Source organism: Trichogramma pretiosum, unplaced genomic scaffold (genome assembly GCF_000599845.2).
Source record: "Trichogramma pretiosum strain Unisexual culture from Peru unplaced genomic scaffold, Tpre_2.0 scaffold62, whole genome shotgun sequence".
Lineage (NCBI taxonomy): Eukaryota > Metazoa > Arthropoda > Insecta > Hymenoptera > Trichogrammatidae > Trichogramma > Trichogramma pretiosum.
The window spans coordinates 642,393-657,117 of record NW_019641674.1 but is presented as its reverse complement, the minus strand read 5'-3'; the positions used below and the strand labels follow the sequence as shown (position 1 = coordinate 657,117).

General features: G+C 35.2%; 3 protein-coding genes across 4 annotated transcripts in view; 2 read left to right on the top strand and 1 right to left on the bottom strand.

The window, feature by feature from the left end:
- The window catches only part of LOC106650226, a 48,719-nt gene extending 46,590 nt beyond the window's left edge, over positions 1-2,129 (top strand). For both annotated transcript variants that reach the window (XM_023460559.1, XM_014368148.2), the window contains exon 6: positions 571-2,129. In XM_023460559.1, coding sequence (XP_023316327.1) covers positions 571-1,760 — 1,190 coding nt within the window. In that variant the 3' untranslated portion in view covers positions 1,761-2,129. The remainder of the gene's footprint in view (positions 1-570) is intronic.
- Positions 2,130-5,727: 3,598 nt separating this feature from the next.
- Positions 5,728-7,983, bottom strand: LOC106649161 (cytochrome P450 6k1-like). The gene is made up of 5 exons (XM_014366443.2): positions 7,363-7,983; positions 6,859-7,230; positions 6,604-6,788; positions 6,248-6,539; positions 5,728-6,174 (listed from the first exon to the last, which is right to left on the bottom strand). The coding sequence occupies exons 1-5, from the start codon at positions 7,880-7,882 to the stop codon at positions 6,002-6,004; spliced, it is 1,542 nt and encodes a 513-aa protein (XP_014221929.1). The 5' UTR covers positions 7,883-7,983; the 3' UTR covers positions 5,728-6,001.
- Positions 7,984-10,793: 2,810 nt separating this feature from the next.
- Positions 10,794-14,725, top strand: part of LOC106649151 (laminin subunit alpha-1) — a 62,368-nt gene continuing 58,436 nt past the window's right edge. The window contains exon 1 of the mRNA XM_014366431.2: positions 10,794-11,530. Within this exon, the coding sequence (XP_014221917.2) occupies positions 11,425-11,530 (106 nt within the window). The 5' untranslated portion in view covers positions 10,794-11,424. The remainder of the gene's footprint in view (positions 11,531-14,725) is intronic.

The following is a 14,725-nucleotide window of genomic DNA, read 5'->3' as shown; positions in this document are numbered from 1 at the left end:
AATCGGGAGCGAGATTTTTAGCGCACGATGTGGCTATATTCGTTCAAACCGGTGAGTTGGTCTGCTCATCTTTCAAACGTTATCTCACCTTCGATAAGCACACAGCTAAGCAGCTACGCGCAGGCTATAAAGGCCATTACAGTAGAAGCGAGCTACGATAGAGGCACTTGTGCCCGTGAGCTGCGCGAGATAAGGACGGATTCCGTTATTCGATGCCGGCATTGCCAGCGCGTAGCTTACGCACCGAGAGAATCTCGCAGCGGCCTGTCACGCCGCCAGTCCTTCCGGAGCAGCTGTGCGCACGTTTATATATACGTATACGAGCAGCGAAATGGACGCGAGCAAAAAAAGTAACTGTCAGCTTGTGAGTGCGTGTTTACATATCGCATTGGCCGTACGTGCGAGCTTTGCAGCTTGGCTCGCTCGCTGAATAATGCATGCGAGCGGCCGACGAGCCGACTGACTTTTTGCGCGCGATGCTCCGCTCATTGCTGGTCCGGACGTGGCCGCGCCAAACCGACCTCTCCCAGACATCCGAACACGGGACAAATAGTTCGTCCACTTTGACAGGCGATCCGGAGCTCGGCCGTGCTGCAGGCTCCTTCAAATGCGATCGAAGACGCGGAGGCCGCTGTCGTTGCTGCTGCTGCTCTTTCTGCTGCTGGCGCTGCCTCGCCATGCTCTGCTCGCGTCGCGCCTTCCTTTTCGCGCTGCTGCTCTTTCTGCTGCTGACCAACATGCTGTATCTGGTGCTGAGCAAGAGCCTGGACTTTCCACACCGACTCGAGCACAACGAGCTGCTGGTAACGCCCAAAGATTTTTTCATCGGGCCATGCCTCGTCAATACCAACCAGACCTGTCCGGACCCCGAGGTGAGCTTTTTCTTGTACACGAGGAGCAACTCGGCACGCGGCCACGAGATCATCGTGACCGATAGCGGCTCGAACCTCAACGAGACCCACTTCGATGCCGCCGACCCGACCAAGATAATAGTTCACGGCTACAACTCCGACATGGAGCTGGACTCGCTGGTGGACATGCGCAGCGAGTACCTGGCGCGCGGCCCGCACAACGTGGTGGCCGTCGACTGGCACCGTTTGGCCGCCGGGCCCTGCTATCCCGTGGCCGTGCACAACGTGCCGCACGTCGGTCACTGTCTGGCCCAGCTGATCGAGCGGCTCCGGGCCGCCGGCTCCGAGGACTTGCACGTCATCGGCTTCTCCCTCGGCGCCCACGTGCCGGCCTTCACCGCCAATCGCTTGGCGCCGTACAAGCTGCCGCGCGTAACCGGCCTCGATCCAGCTATGCCGCTCTTCGTCACCGTCTCCAAGCACGACAAGCTCGACGCCGACGATGCTCTTTTCGTCGATGTCTTACACACCAACGCCTTTGTCCAGGGCAAGCTCGAGCCCAGCGGCCACCTCGACTTTTACATGAACGGAGGCGTCAATCAACCGGGATGCTGGGAGAAGCGAAATCCGTTTGGCTGCAGCCATCATCGCGCTGCCGAATATTTTGCTGAATCCATCAACTCGCCGGTTGGCTTTTGGGGCTGGCCGTGTCCAGGATTTCTTGCTTATCTACTTGGCTTTTGTCCCCCTCGCTATCCGGCCATTTTAGCTGGAGACCTTGTCGATAAAACGCGCAGAGGCTTTTTTCTTGTCAAAACCAAAAGTCAAAGTCCCTTTGCCGAGGGTCCATTTCAAATCAATGTTTCGTCTTCGACTACTGTTGCTGTTCCTGTTGTTGTACCTTCTTGAGTGCACCAAATCCGAAGACGGATGTGAAATCAATACCTTGATAATGATTGTTGAAAACTAACTTCACAAATCAATCATCTGTATCCACGTGATATTTATTTTGTGCATTGAGCAACTAATGATAACGAGTTATCGTATAATTATTAAAAAACTTAAAAATTGTATCGTGATTAAAGTTTCTTGTGTTTTTTAAGGTGAACTTGTTAAAGATACAAAGCTACGAGTTGAAAGAGAATATCGTACTTATTGTTAATATAGTGCATTTAAAAAATTGTTGTAAATTATACCAGAAAATTAGATTACTATAGTATAAGAATATATTATAACTATTATAAATATTGATTCTATTACTAAGTCTTAGTTTTTCATAGCGTGATATCTTTGTTCCTATATTTTAGTTGAAGCATTGTCGTTTTCAAAGTGGAAAAAAATTGTATTATTTTTTTAAAGATCTTGATAAGGTTATCTTGTTACTTAAAATAGATGTAGACAATTGATTTGCATTTATTACTCATAAATTTTAGCTTATAAGATGTGTATTTTATATCAAACTATTGCACATAAAATATTTTTATACAATACAAAATATTTTACTTCTTATCATTTATACCTGTACGTATATTGATTTAAAATTTTAAAATCAAGCATTCATCTGTTTTGCTACTTTTTTGTAACACTAGAGTGGTGTTACCCCTCAAATTTAGTTTATTCTCGAGTTTTTGAGTTATTATTTTTCTTGGCAACATTGTACTTTGGCAACTGAATTATAGTGCAGAAATACCAATAGAATTACCTGACTCCTAAAAAATGAATAAAGAAGTAATAAAACGCAAGGCCTGATCATTACATTTATTACAGTGCAACAAATGTACGGCATGAATGGCGCATCTACAGACCTGACGATGGGTATGACAAATTTGAAAATGGGTCGATCGATGAGCGGTGTCCAAGGTGCAACAACTTTACCGCGGCCGGGAAACTGGCTGCGCCCTGCGGGCCTCAGGCACGGGCACAGCGCGGCCCGGGTCCGCCTCTACTGCCAGGCAAAGTGAGAAACCATGGTTCTGACAAGTAAGCCGCATTTTGTCTATTTGTGAAGTACAAATACGTAATATGTGATCTTTTTTAATGGAATTTGTTATTTGTGCTTTTACGGCTCAATTGAAATTGTTACTTATCACTAGTCAATGGGTTAACGGAAGATGATAATAATTCATTTGATATACTCGTCATAAAGTTTTTAATATGCTTCAAATGATTCAATATTTGCAAATATTTCAAAACTAATAAACTTTTTTGTTATAGCGAAATATCTTCCGGTCAGAAAGATGAGTGGTTTGTGTAGGTGAGTGCACCAAAACAATAAGTATGTTTTATTTCAAACTGAGAGTATTTTTTAATGTTTTTAATTCATTTAATTCACTTGCAGAGGAAGACCTGGACCAAAGTCCGCAGGGTGAACGAGAGTGGTGGTGCCCTCGCCGCTCGAAAATTTAGCCGTTTCTCGTCAATATCGACGATCCGCATTGAGTCGTCAACGCTGCGCGTGACATATACACATCTACATTATTCAATATAAATAACGCGATCAATTAAAAGGAAACATATATCGAAAATACTTTTTCAAGAGCCATCCAAATTTTCGTTCGATTGTAAACTCGATGCACCAAACATCAGCATCACTTAAACCTCGATAAAACTAATGGCAAAAGTCACGGATACACATATACATTCATATTGTGCGTTTGTATATTTATATTATACTCATTGTCGATTATAACGCGAGAGTATCGTATCTCCGACGTAGTAGTGACATCAACTAAAACGAAGCGTCCCAGTTTTGCTTTTTCCGCCGTGATAAAATAGGAAAGAGCAGAGCGTCAACCGACACGCAAAATAGACGCAAGCGTATCAACATATTTTTTAACGACCAATTTTTTTTGTACTTTGTCTAAAAAGAAAACAAAATATCAACGAGCTAACATATCTTCCAAATGGCTTTTCATATCGTTCCGTATGGAGAATAATTCTCAACTATTTACCTTTTTACGAATCTATTATACATTTTTTTGAGACGTCTTTTTATCACTGAGTAGAGTTGAAATGGTTTGACGTTGAAAAAACAATTAAAACATAACAAACGTCTATTAATAGTATAATCAAATAGGAAGTTAAAAAATAGTTAAATGCAGCGCACTAAAGCTATTATATATTAAACTGTACGAAATCCTCGCGCAGATAACAAAAAAACGTTTTTATTAAAGATTGAATACTAACGAAAACTACATACCAAGACGTAGATGTTATTATTTGAGAGTGAGAGTTATAAATGTATAAATGTTGATGCGACTGTATTTAAATATAGAAAACGAAAAATTGGTTAAGCTTGTGAGAGCGTTTGATGGTACAACCGAAATTTCATGATGTGTAATGTACTGTATCGTAAATTCCATTGGACATTTTATTATTTAAATTGATAAAACCTTTGTAGAGTAACGTTGAAGCTTCGAAAGTCGTTAGTAGTTCGTGACTGTTTAATAGTCCAAGATTTACTATTTCCTGTCATTGAATAATTTTTTAATGCGTACAACAAATGCTAATAGCTATTTTTACGAAAAAAACGTAACGATTTCCTTCTTGCGCTGTTTATCATGACTGATTTATACAAAAAATCTTTTTTAATACAAATATTAATACGAGTGAGTTAGAAATAGCACAAACTATTCGTTTTATTTTAAACAGAACTCATTAAGAACAAGTCTGTGAAAACTAGTCTTTTCCACCAAAATATCGATATATTGTACATTTCCGAATACTTTTTTTATAATTATAAATCGTATGTGCTAGTCTATGATGGAAGTAAAAATAATAATAATTATACTCCAGACTGACTTTCTTACTCATTTACAAACAAACTAATATGAATATTTCTTAAAAGAAATCTTCTCAATGTTATCTGAATTTTTTTGTAATTCACAATTTTCCATCGGTACATTTATTTTTTTACTTGCTATAGCACAAATTATCTAATGAACCAATACATAAATGTAAAAAGCAATGAGCGACGATCATGTAGGTAGAGAATATGTTTTCCCATATTACCTGCTAGAATTAGTTGAACTTTTTATCATATACTTTCAAGACGACTGAGAAGTGAAAAATAATATAGAATTTCTAATTTTCGAGTATAATGTTGGTCAAGATCATTCTACAGCAGATTAAGATTTATCTACATTCAGAAACTTTATCTTATGTAAAAAGTCAATTAATTTTCGCAAAAGACCTTACCCTCAGATCAATTACGCGATTCTACGAATTGTAGCAAATATTATTTGTCTTGGCGTTAATAATAAGATGAATTGGAATTCCGAAAAATTATAGTTTATGTGAAGGTAAATACGAGTGTTTGAGTTGAAATAACTATACTTTATTCGGAAATTAGGTTTGATGGAAAAATTTGAACCGAACTTGACAATACTTGAAATACTTGTAAGAAATGATAATGTTAGGCAATTTTTCGTCGTCAATTATTTATCGACGATATGTATCATTACAGATTTATCTTGTATTTCAAGGAATATATAAAAACTACAGCTAGGCGCTTGCAGTAGTAAAAAATCATGAGATTTTCTCAAAATCATAAAGATTCTTGAGATGCATAACATATTTGTAAAATACTTGTATTTACCATTAGCCGTTCAGCTTTGTGCCGTCTTATAGAAAATTATGAAAGCAAATATAAGATATTATGCAAATAAATAAATGAATCTATATGAATAAATATGTAAAAATAAAAATTAATTAGTGAAGTCGAATATTATTTTACCCAATTATATGTAATTATAGGCGTTTTGTAAATTTTAAATTATTAAAATTAAAATTATTTTTAATTTTAGATTATTTCCAATTATCATTGTCGCATAATAAATATATACTAAAAGGTGTCTACGAAATAATACTTAACTTATTCATTCAATTAAAAACTTTAATATTACACAAAACAAGTTAACCTGCAGAATAACATGTATAACCAAAATGACAATTAATTTTTTGACTTTTTTGTATACATTTTTCGCAGCCCTAACTTAGTTTTTGTAATATATACTATTTTGATGTTTAATAAAATACTGTAAAATTTAATATGTTTTACATCAGCACAGTTTCTACGACATTAATGATTATACAATAACAACATAAAGCAGAGTAACAAAAATATATAACCATCCTGAGCTGCATATTACTCATCTGGTTGAAATACGTTTAACGTTTAATACTATATCAGCGGCCGAAGACAAAAAAGCACTCATATTATCAAATTGCATGACTCTCAGAGTTTCGGGACATGGTGAAAATTCATAATTTGATATAAGGCGAATCAAGCCTAGCTTCGTCTGTATCATTCCTAATCTCATTCCTAAAATATACAAATTGAAAAGATTATAGAGCAAATTTTATTATGCTTTGAAATTAACTATATAGAACCTTACCAACACATATTCTTGGTCCATCTCCAAAAGGAAAGTAAGTATTAGGTGTAATGTTAATTTTGTTTTCTTCGGAAAAACGGCTTGGGTCAAATTGCTCTGGATGTGGAAAATATTTAGAATCCATATGAATAGATCTCATTGGTACAACTATAGGTGTACCAGCTGGTATAACAAGTTTTGTTATAGGACATTGATAATTTTTTTCTGGCTTCCTGTCTAAATAGGGCAAAATTGGATACATTCTTAAAGTTTCTGATATGACCATTTCCAAATACGGAAGTGAGTTCATCAACTGTAAAAAAATGTTTTTTATTGGTACCAGTTTATCGAGAGAACTTAAAAGTAATTTATTCTACCATGTCATAAGTCACTTTTCCATTATTCATTTCCAATACATCTAACAATTCTTCTCGTAGTTTTTGTTGAACATCTGGATTATTTGCTAATTCATACAATGCAAATGACATAGTTGTTGAAGATGTTTCAAATCCACCGGTAAAAAAAATTGCAGCTTGAGCGATCAATTGACCATCATGGATTTCTATAATAAAAGATTGTCGATTTAAAATTAAATTAACTTATTGACATCAATTATCAGGTGAATATTTTACTTCGTTCACTTTTCGCCAGTCCATTTTCTTGCTCTTTTTTCAAATCGATCAAAAAATCTATCAAATCGGCTCGTTTGGTCCCAGAGTCTAATCTTTCTTTCATAGCTCTATAAAAAAGATCACTTAGGAATTGCGATGAAGCCTTACCAAGTAAATGAAAACCAAAAAAATCCACAATCGACGGTACTAATAATGTTGACAAAAATTCTAGGTGACGTTTGTATGATTTTTTAAATATGGTCTTTCCGACTTTGCGAATGTAAGAATTTTCATCGGATAAAGCATTAAATCGCATGCCATACGCAGTTATTCCAATAACATCTGTCGTGAATTTAGCGCATATATCTTTAACTTCCAATTTAACAATTTTACCTGCATGAAATATTATGAACTAATATTGATGATTGCACATAGTTTCATATCGCATAATTATATAAATAAATATTTAATTCGAGAACAAAATTGTTTTTTGTTAACCAAAAAGAATATTTCAACACAGCTTACCTTCTCCTACGGTTGTTTTCATGTACTGATCTAAATCTTTATCAATTTCTAACATAAGATCTAACATTTTTTTTAATCTTCCAGAGGTAAAAATGGGTGATATTTTTTGTCGTATGTATTTCCAATCTGGATTGCGTAAAACAAAAAGATTAAACTTTCCAACATCATCTGTTTTATATGAATCAGCTACTCTTCCGGTGAAGTTAGCAAAATCCTTAATCAAAACATGTTTTATCAATTCTGGATCTCGAAGAAGTAAGTACGGCTTATCCAACACGTAAAAACCAACGGAGGGTTCATTTTTTTCGTACTCATAAATGTCATTCAGAACATTGACGAGAGGTTTTCTGGCCAAAAAACATTCCGTAAAATTACCAAATACTGCTGTTGGTGGAATTTCTTTAAATCCTCTTCTCTTCCAATAGTTGAAATTTCTCACCGCGTAAAGGTAAACGCATAAAACTAAACTAAATGCACATATTAAAATATCTAAACCCCAAAATTGTGTTAGTAAAGCCATTTTCTTAGAACTTTTAAATGTAAGTAGAACGTTTGAAAATTCAGATAACCATAATTGTGCAGCAAGTATTGTGCTTTTGACGATTCGATCAAAACTGAGTAAAATGTCTTGAATAAAGTATATAAATACCAAACAAGATTTGCAGCGTCATAACGAAATTGCATAATGAAAAATCAAGATGCGGAGTTGGATACTACGAATGCGATATATTTCTTTATCAGCTACGCATTAAAGCTATAAAAATAGATAATAATAATAATAGATTACAGTTTATAAAAGAAAAGTTTAATTTACTAGGCAATTTTTAAAAAATATAACTTGTTTTCTATAAATGCATTAAATTGACTAATTATTAAAAAATTACGAATATAAAAAAAATATTCTTAAATTAACGAATCTCAATCATTTGAAATCCTCGACAATAAATAGTTATTCAAAGTGGAAAAATGATTATTATTTTAAACAATACTCAGTATTGAAAAATACTACCTACTCACTTGCCAATAGCTTCCTCCTTGAACATGAATTATTTTGCCAATGCTTTTATTTCTACTTAATATTTCATCCCATAAATAAATAATTCAATCTTACGAAAAATAAAAAATAAAAAATAAAAAATTTTCAAAAATGTTTCCAAAATTTAAAAAATAAAAAAAAATTTTTTTTTTACTGTTAATCAAAAAATACGGGTTTTGAGCTTGATTTTCATTACAATCGAAAATAAATGTAACTTAAATAAATTTGAATGCTTCATTTTTTAGATGTGCTACTCGTTCAAAAAAATTTTTTCGAGCTCATTACAAAGCTTCCTCTTGGAAAATGCAAATGTTTATTCATTCAATTATTGATGTTAATTATAATCGTATATTAGAATTACAAAGAACTTATAAAAGACCAGGGAGAGGGAAGAAAATCATTCTCCAAATGCAATAAAAAAACTCCAGCTGAAGGGGCCAGATGATTTTTCACATAATTTTGAGGTTTATTTTCTAGAGAAAATTGTAAAGATTAAAAAGACTTATGAAACATTAGAGTCAGACTAATAGTTTTCTCACAGTCGTTGGCACGAGTTGAAAAAAGTGGTTTTGGAGAAAAACGCGTTCAAAGTTTTTGTACGTGATTTTATCGTGTACAATTTTATTCAGACTATATCGTCAATAACATTTTTTTCTTTCTGAATTTTATATTAAAAATTTGAGAGAGTATTTTAATAATTCCGAGGAACGATTCTATGTAAAAAAAAAAAAAAAAACAAATAAATCGAGTTTTCCCATGAGAATGCCATCTTAATGTATCTGGGTGACATTACGTTAGTGTATGGTTTAAATATGATGTTGCATATATGAGAAAAATACATACTAAAAGAATAGGAATCTCAAAATATTAGCCCTTTCGATCCGTCCTTCATGGATCTACAGAGGTTCTAAGGCGAATTAAAAAAATGTAATTTATTCTTCAGACGAATGACTTAAAAAAAATTTTAAATATAGATTTTTGATGAGAAATTTTGTGATTAATTCAAATTCCTTACACAAATTTTCCTTTGTAACTGGAAAAGCAAGTTTGATGAAAAATTAAGTTATTTTGTTTAAAGTGAATATGTTTGTATCAGTTGAGACTTTAATGCTTACATTTTAAAAATTAGCAATTGAACAAAACTTTTAACTTCAAGGAAATTAGATATTTTTCAGTTTCTGCTTATCCTTATTAAATTGGAATTTTTGTTGTTTATTCAAAATTATTTAGACTTGAGTATAATTTCTTTATTCACGAAATGGTAAAAAGTGAAAATTCGAATTATTACCAATTATCGATATAACAGGAATCATGATTTTATTTGAAAGATTTCTATATAGTATAATGGATTCATTATTATTATTATACTTCGAAGTACACCTAACAGATGGCGCAGTCATATAGTTCTGAGATTGGATTTTCATGTGGTAATGTACTTCACAATGATATCAGAAAAAATCGATTAATCTCTGACTATGAATTTCTATAAAGTCAACATCAATCATTTTTATATGTTTTAAAAAAATTGTTCAATGAGTATGAGTCTGGTACTGTTTGGTTAAAAATTTTTGATGACATTTTATGGCTTGGTCATTTTAAAATTATCTATATCTGAGTTTTTTCAGGCTGCGAGATATAAAAATAATAATCAAATCTACATAATTTAATTGCTATTTTTCAACAAGCTCCATTTATCTTTCTCTGTGAAAGTTCTTAAACAATATTAAGTAAATTCAGTGAATCTTCAGTTATAATTCAAGTATGTTACTTGACCGAATTTCGATAAAAAAATTTTTTTACGGATATGCTGTTCCTTTAATAAATTAACGAACCTCGTAAAGCTCATTCAAGCTATAACCTCGCAATTTGAAGAGCTAATTTTTTTCTCGATTGAAATTGATCATACATTATTACACGGAAGAGTTTGTTTAAACTTTTGTTATTTTGTATTAAGTTTAAGCAGTAAGCGACAGGTGGTGCGAGTAGCGCTTAATTCGAACAATAGCTCGAATCGTTCAGAGAATAGAAATTGATCAGAAATGTAAAGTGCAAGTGGGGATCTTTTCTAATTTCTGTGCATCGGACGTCTGCGCTGACGCACTCTATATTCATTCATAAGGCTGTTTTAATAATATATCAGCGAGCGCATATGGAAGAGAAAGAGGAAAAGATGAGCGAGGGAGATTCCATCCCGACGAGAACGAAACAAGGCAGCCGGTCCACCTTAGAGTTTATACGGCGAGGCGTACAGCGACGGCGGCTATGGTGCGTGCTGCAAACGCGTGCCGCAGCTTTGGCGCGAGAGAGACTAGCTCTCTCAGCTTCTCTCGTCTCTCTTGTACGTATGCTTCAAAATCTCAGCGTGCCGGTAGTTCAGTTAGCTCGCGGCGCTTGAACCGATAGCTTCCGTAACGAACATCCGAGCTCGTCCACTCTTGTTCTTTCTCTTTCATTCTTTTCCTCTTTATTCCAAAGTGTGATTTTCCCGTGTAACAATTTTCATGTGATTCAGTGATTTATCATTGGTGTACAAAACTTTAAATTTATGCGAATTTGTGAAAAATTATGTGTAAAGTTCAGTGAGAAATGAACTAAAATGCAGGTTCATAGCATGAGTATTGAAGAGCGGAGTGCGCGAAGACGAGCCAAGACGATAACGATCTTTTTTTTACGACAAAACGAATAAAGCGACAAGCGATATTTTTCTATAATTTTTCTAACGACATTCGATTAGCTTTATGAAAATTTTTATAAACCGATATTCAACGAAAATCTCACGTCTATTTGACGGGCTGTACAAATTTTCATCGATTTCTCCCTCGCGCGCGCAGCTGTCTATTATCCAAAGCCAGCTGTTTTACTTGACTTTACGATCGAAATAAACAGTGTTTCTTTTAGTAATCGATTTTATTTCAAGTCAAGTGCTTAGTCAAAATTCTTGATTGTGCTCGCGTTCTAATGTAATAATGCAGCTGTCCAGAAAATTTACAAAATCCATGTCTGAATGACCCTTTGCCGTAACAATCATGGAACGTGCGTCGGCGTGCTCGGCGCTGATGTTGCTATTGTTGTCGTTGCTGCTGCTACCAGGGGACACTTTGTCTGCGCGTGCCGGAAAGCAACTGAAGCAAGGTATAATCACGTACACATTTTTACATTTGTTTCTCTTACATACAATGTTAAATTTTTACGTCTTGAGCTTTTCTTTTTCGATTTGGTCGATTTTACTTGGCTTCGAGTACACATGCTCGTTTCTTACGAGCTGTGCCACACTCAAGCATTCCTAGAACGATTTCACGTTCATAAGGCTCAAGTGTATTACACGAAGGCGGATAATGAGTTAAACGCTTTTCTAAAATATTTCTTTGCTTTTCTAACTCAAATTCATTTTGATGTTTTGATTTTTTTTTCATTTAAAATTCAACTGTCACGCTCTGTGAATGAATGAATAAGTATTTTAGAAACGAAATTCGGTAGTCAATTTCAGGCGCATTTAAAACATGTAGATATATATGAAAAAATCATAGAAGTATGTACACGAATAGGGTATTAGAAAGTAAAGCCGAAGGCTAGATGAGCCTGACAATGCAATGCTTTGCACGTACTAATCAAAGGAGGGAAGTTTCACAGCCCCGAGGAGCTAGATTGTTAATACTCTTGTTCCACGAGGCTCAGACGATCGGTGCACACGACGAGTGCATACAGGATTATGAAGTGTGCTCGCTCGTGCGTATGAAAGCCTATCTTCCGAATGGCAGAAGACGCGCCTGGGGAAAAGTCCGTCGTTTTGCCCTCGTGTCGTCACTGTCGCGCGGGATTTTATATTTAGAGACACACACACGACGAAGATTGTATACACGGCAACAACTCGGAGATATACTCTGCTAACGTGTCTATGCGTGCTCGTATTTAAAGGAGAAAACACGCATTTATGCATTTTAATCGCTAACGCCAAGACTCAGCATGTACATCATGTGCACATACTCTAGCTTGACTTCGCACTCTTTGTACAATCACTGCTGTAGTGCGTTGACTAGTCGTGCGATAATTGTTAAAAAATATATAAAATTAAATGCAAGCCGCTTCTATCGCATCAGCATAAGTACTGTAAAATGTTTGAAACACTTTGAAGCAAATTGTATCATAGTTTTTCATTTTTAATTCACGCAATTTGCTATTTCGCTGTAATATCAAATTATGATTTTAAGAATTTATTCGAAACGTATAAATGTAAAAAGTAAATTATCCAGCTAACTTCATTTTCTTTATACGTACATATAGTTTAGCTCATACAATGAGAGATTCGAAAGCACAAATCAAAATGAGTCATGCTGAAACTCAAATTTTCTAAAAAAAGCTCAAGCCACGAGAAAAGTTGCGCATTCATTGGAGCTTTTAACAATCGCACATTATGTCTCTCAGTGCAGTATAATTCATAAGCAACAAAAAGTACGTATTATTTTTTAATACTTTAGCAGTTGGTTTGTGGTTTTTGATATTTGTCTCCTTTAATCGAAACAGATAAAAGTACGCAAAGTAGAGAAAGGTTTTAGTAATGAATCGCAGAACAAGCTGAGTCTGAAATAAAAGGAAAGTCCTGCAATCAGGCATTGCTCACCGTATCACATCATCGTTTTTCGTTATAGAGGTTAAACTTTTGTGTCGGAGCAATAGAGGGATATAGAGAGCGTAAGAGACAAAAACAAGATAAGAGTGCGAAACATCGATGCAATTCCTTGTGAATGTTCATGGATTTTATATGGGTTCATTGATAATGATCCTGTCTTCCACGTATGATTATCGAGCTGTATGCAATTATGAAAGGTAGTTTTAATTCGGCATGCGAGTGTATCAGATGAATTATCCAATTCGATTTTTGTTAGCGCCATTAGCAGTTTCTAGCCTCTTGATCTTAAAGTAACTTTTACGCTTTGCTCTTCAGTTATCACATAAATTTTACTGGTTGTAATTGGAGTTACTGACAATTTTTTAGTCGAAATTAATTCTTTCATTCTGTTCCGATTATTTTTCATAATCCTAGAGTTGTCTTACAAAATTTAACCCATTAAGTCCCAAGAGGACTTTTTTTCAACACTTTAGTAATTTTTAGCTATAACATAGCTAAGTTTTCGCATGAAGGTTTAAAATAAGACACGAAGAAAACCCGTTATTGAAATTAAAACTTTGACATAGTTTTTCAAACAACTTTATGTACTTTCAAAGTATCTGATTATGATTCATTATTATTTTTGAATTGAAAATGTGTGGTTTTGAAATATGGCTCTAGCGTCGCAGAATAATACAGTATCCTTAAGAATAACTTGTTTCAGTTACTTCAAGAATGAAAATAACGTACAATGCACCACGTACAAAATTGTAAACGACTCAAAGCGAAATGAAAAAGCATAACAGAAATACCTCTTTTAGTAGCGAATTTTACGCCTTGCTTCTGTATAAATCATTAGGCACTTCGGTAAAAAGCTATTATTTTATTCGTTATTACAAATGCCTGCATTCTCGTGGCTTTAGCCAGACGATTGCAGTTTTTTTCGCTTCGATGATTTACGCGTAAGTACCTATCACCGTCGTGTCACGCTTTAGAAAGGTGCACTATTGTGTAGCGCAAAAAAGTTCAAGACTGGATATTACTTTTTACTTTAATAACTTTATTATCATTGAATTGCAATCAATCATAGTAGCAAAGCCGCAAAGCAGCTTATTTACAGAATCAAGCCACTCAATGTCGACCGCGTCTCGTGATACCTTAAGCATAACCAAAGATTTGCTATGAAAATAATGCCATTGTGCGGGATCTTAATAGAAATATTGCATCGCGGGAAGAGAAGTGAGTCAAACTGTTATACAGTTGGTCTGGTTGGAGCAAGTTTATATGTTGTGAGGCTCCATCAATGCTATGAGCTCGTTGTATCAGTTCACATGCATGTATATTGATATATATAGCGATGTACGCATGACTCCGACGGTCAGGGTCGTGTTTAATTCTTTTTTTCGTTTCCAAGATAATTTTAGCTCCAACCGATCGCTGCTAGCACCAACTCTCACGTCCGCTGTATATATATATACGAATAGGTGTTTACAGGCTCGAGTGAGAGCAAGCCTGCGCCTCGCGTTGCTCATTGTGGAGAATAACGAATCACCCTTTACACTGACTCGACTCGAGTTCGCCATTCATCAGTGCCATGCTCGCATCCAGTGTATATTGTTGAGCACAGCTTTTGTTGTATCATCTTAGCTGCAGCAACTTGTATGGCTAATGTACGTTCACACTAACTCCCCTGCATTGTCATTTGTTTTACACTTGTTTTT

Excerpts from the sequence above, each read along its gene's own strand:
- LOC106649161 (XM_014366443.2), bottom strand. The coding sequence starts at position 7,882 with ATGGCTTTACTAACACAATTTTGGGGTTTAGATATTTTAATATGTGCA. Across the intron at positions 6,540-6,603 it reads GAAAAGTGACTTATGACATG|TTGATGAACTCACTTCCGTA; the intron begins GTAGAATAAATT and ends ATTTTTTTACAG. Across the intron at positions 6,175-6,247 it reads TGGACCAAGAATATGTGTTG|GAATGAGATTAGGAATGATA; the intron begins GTAAGGTTCTAT and ends TGTATATTTTAG.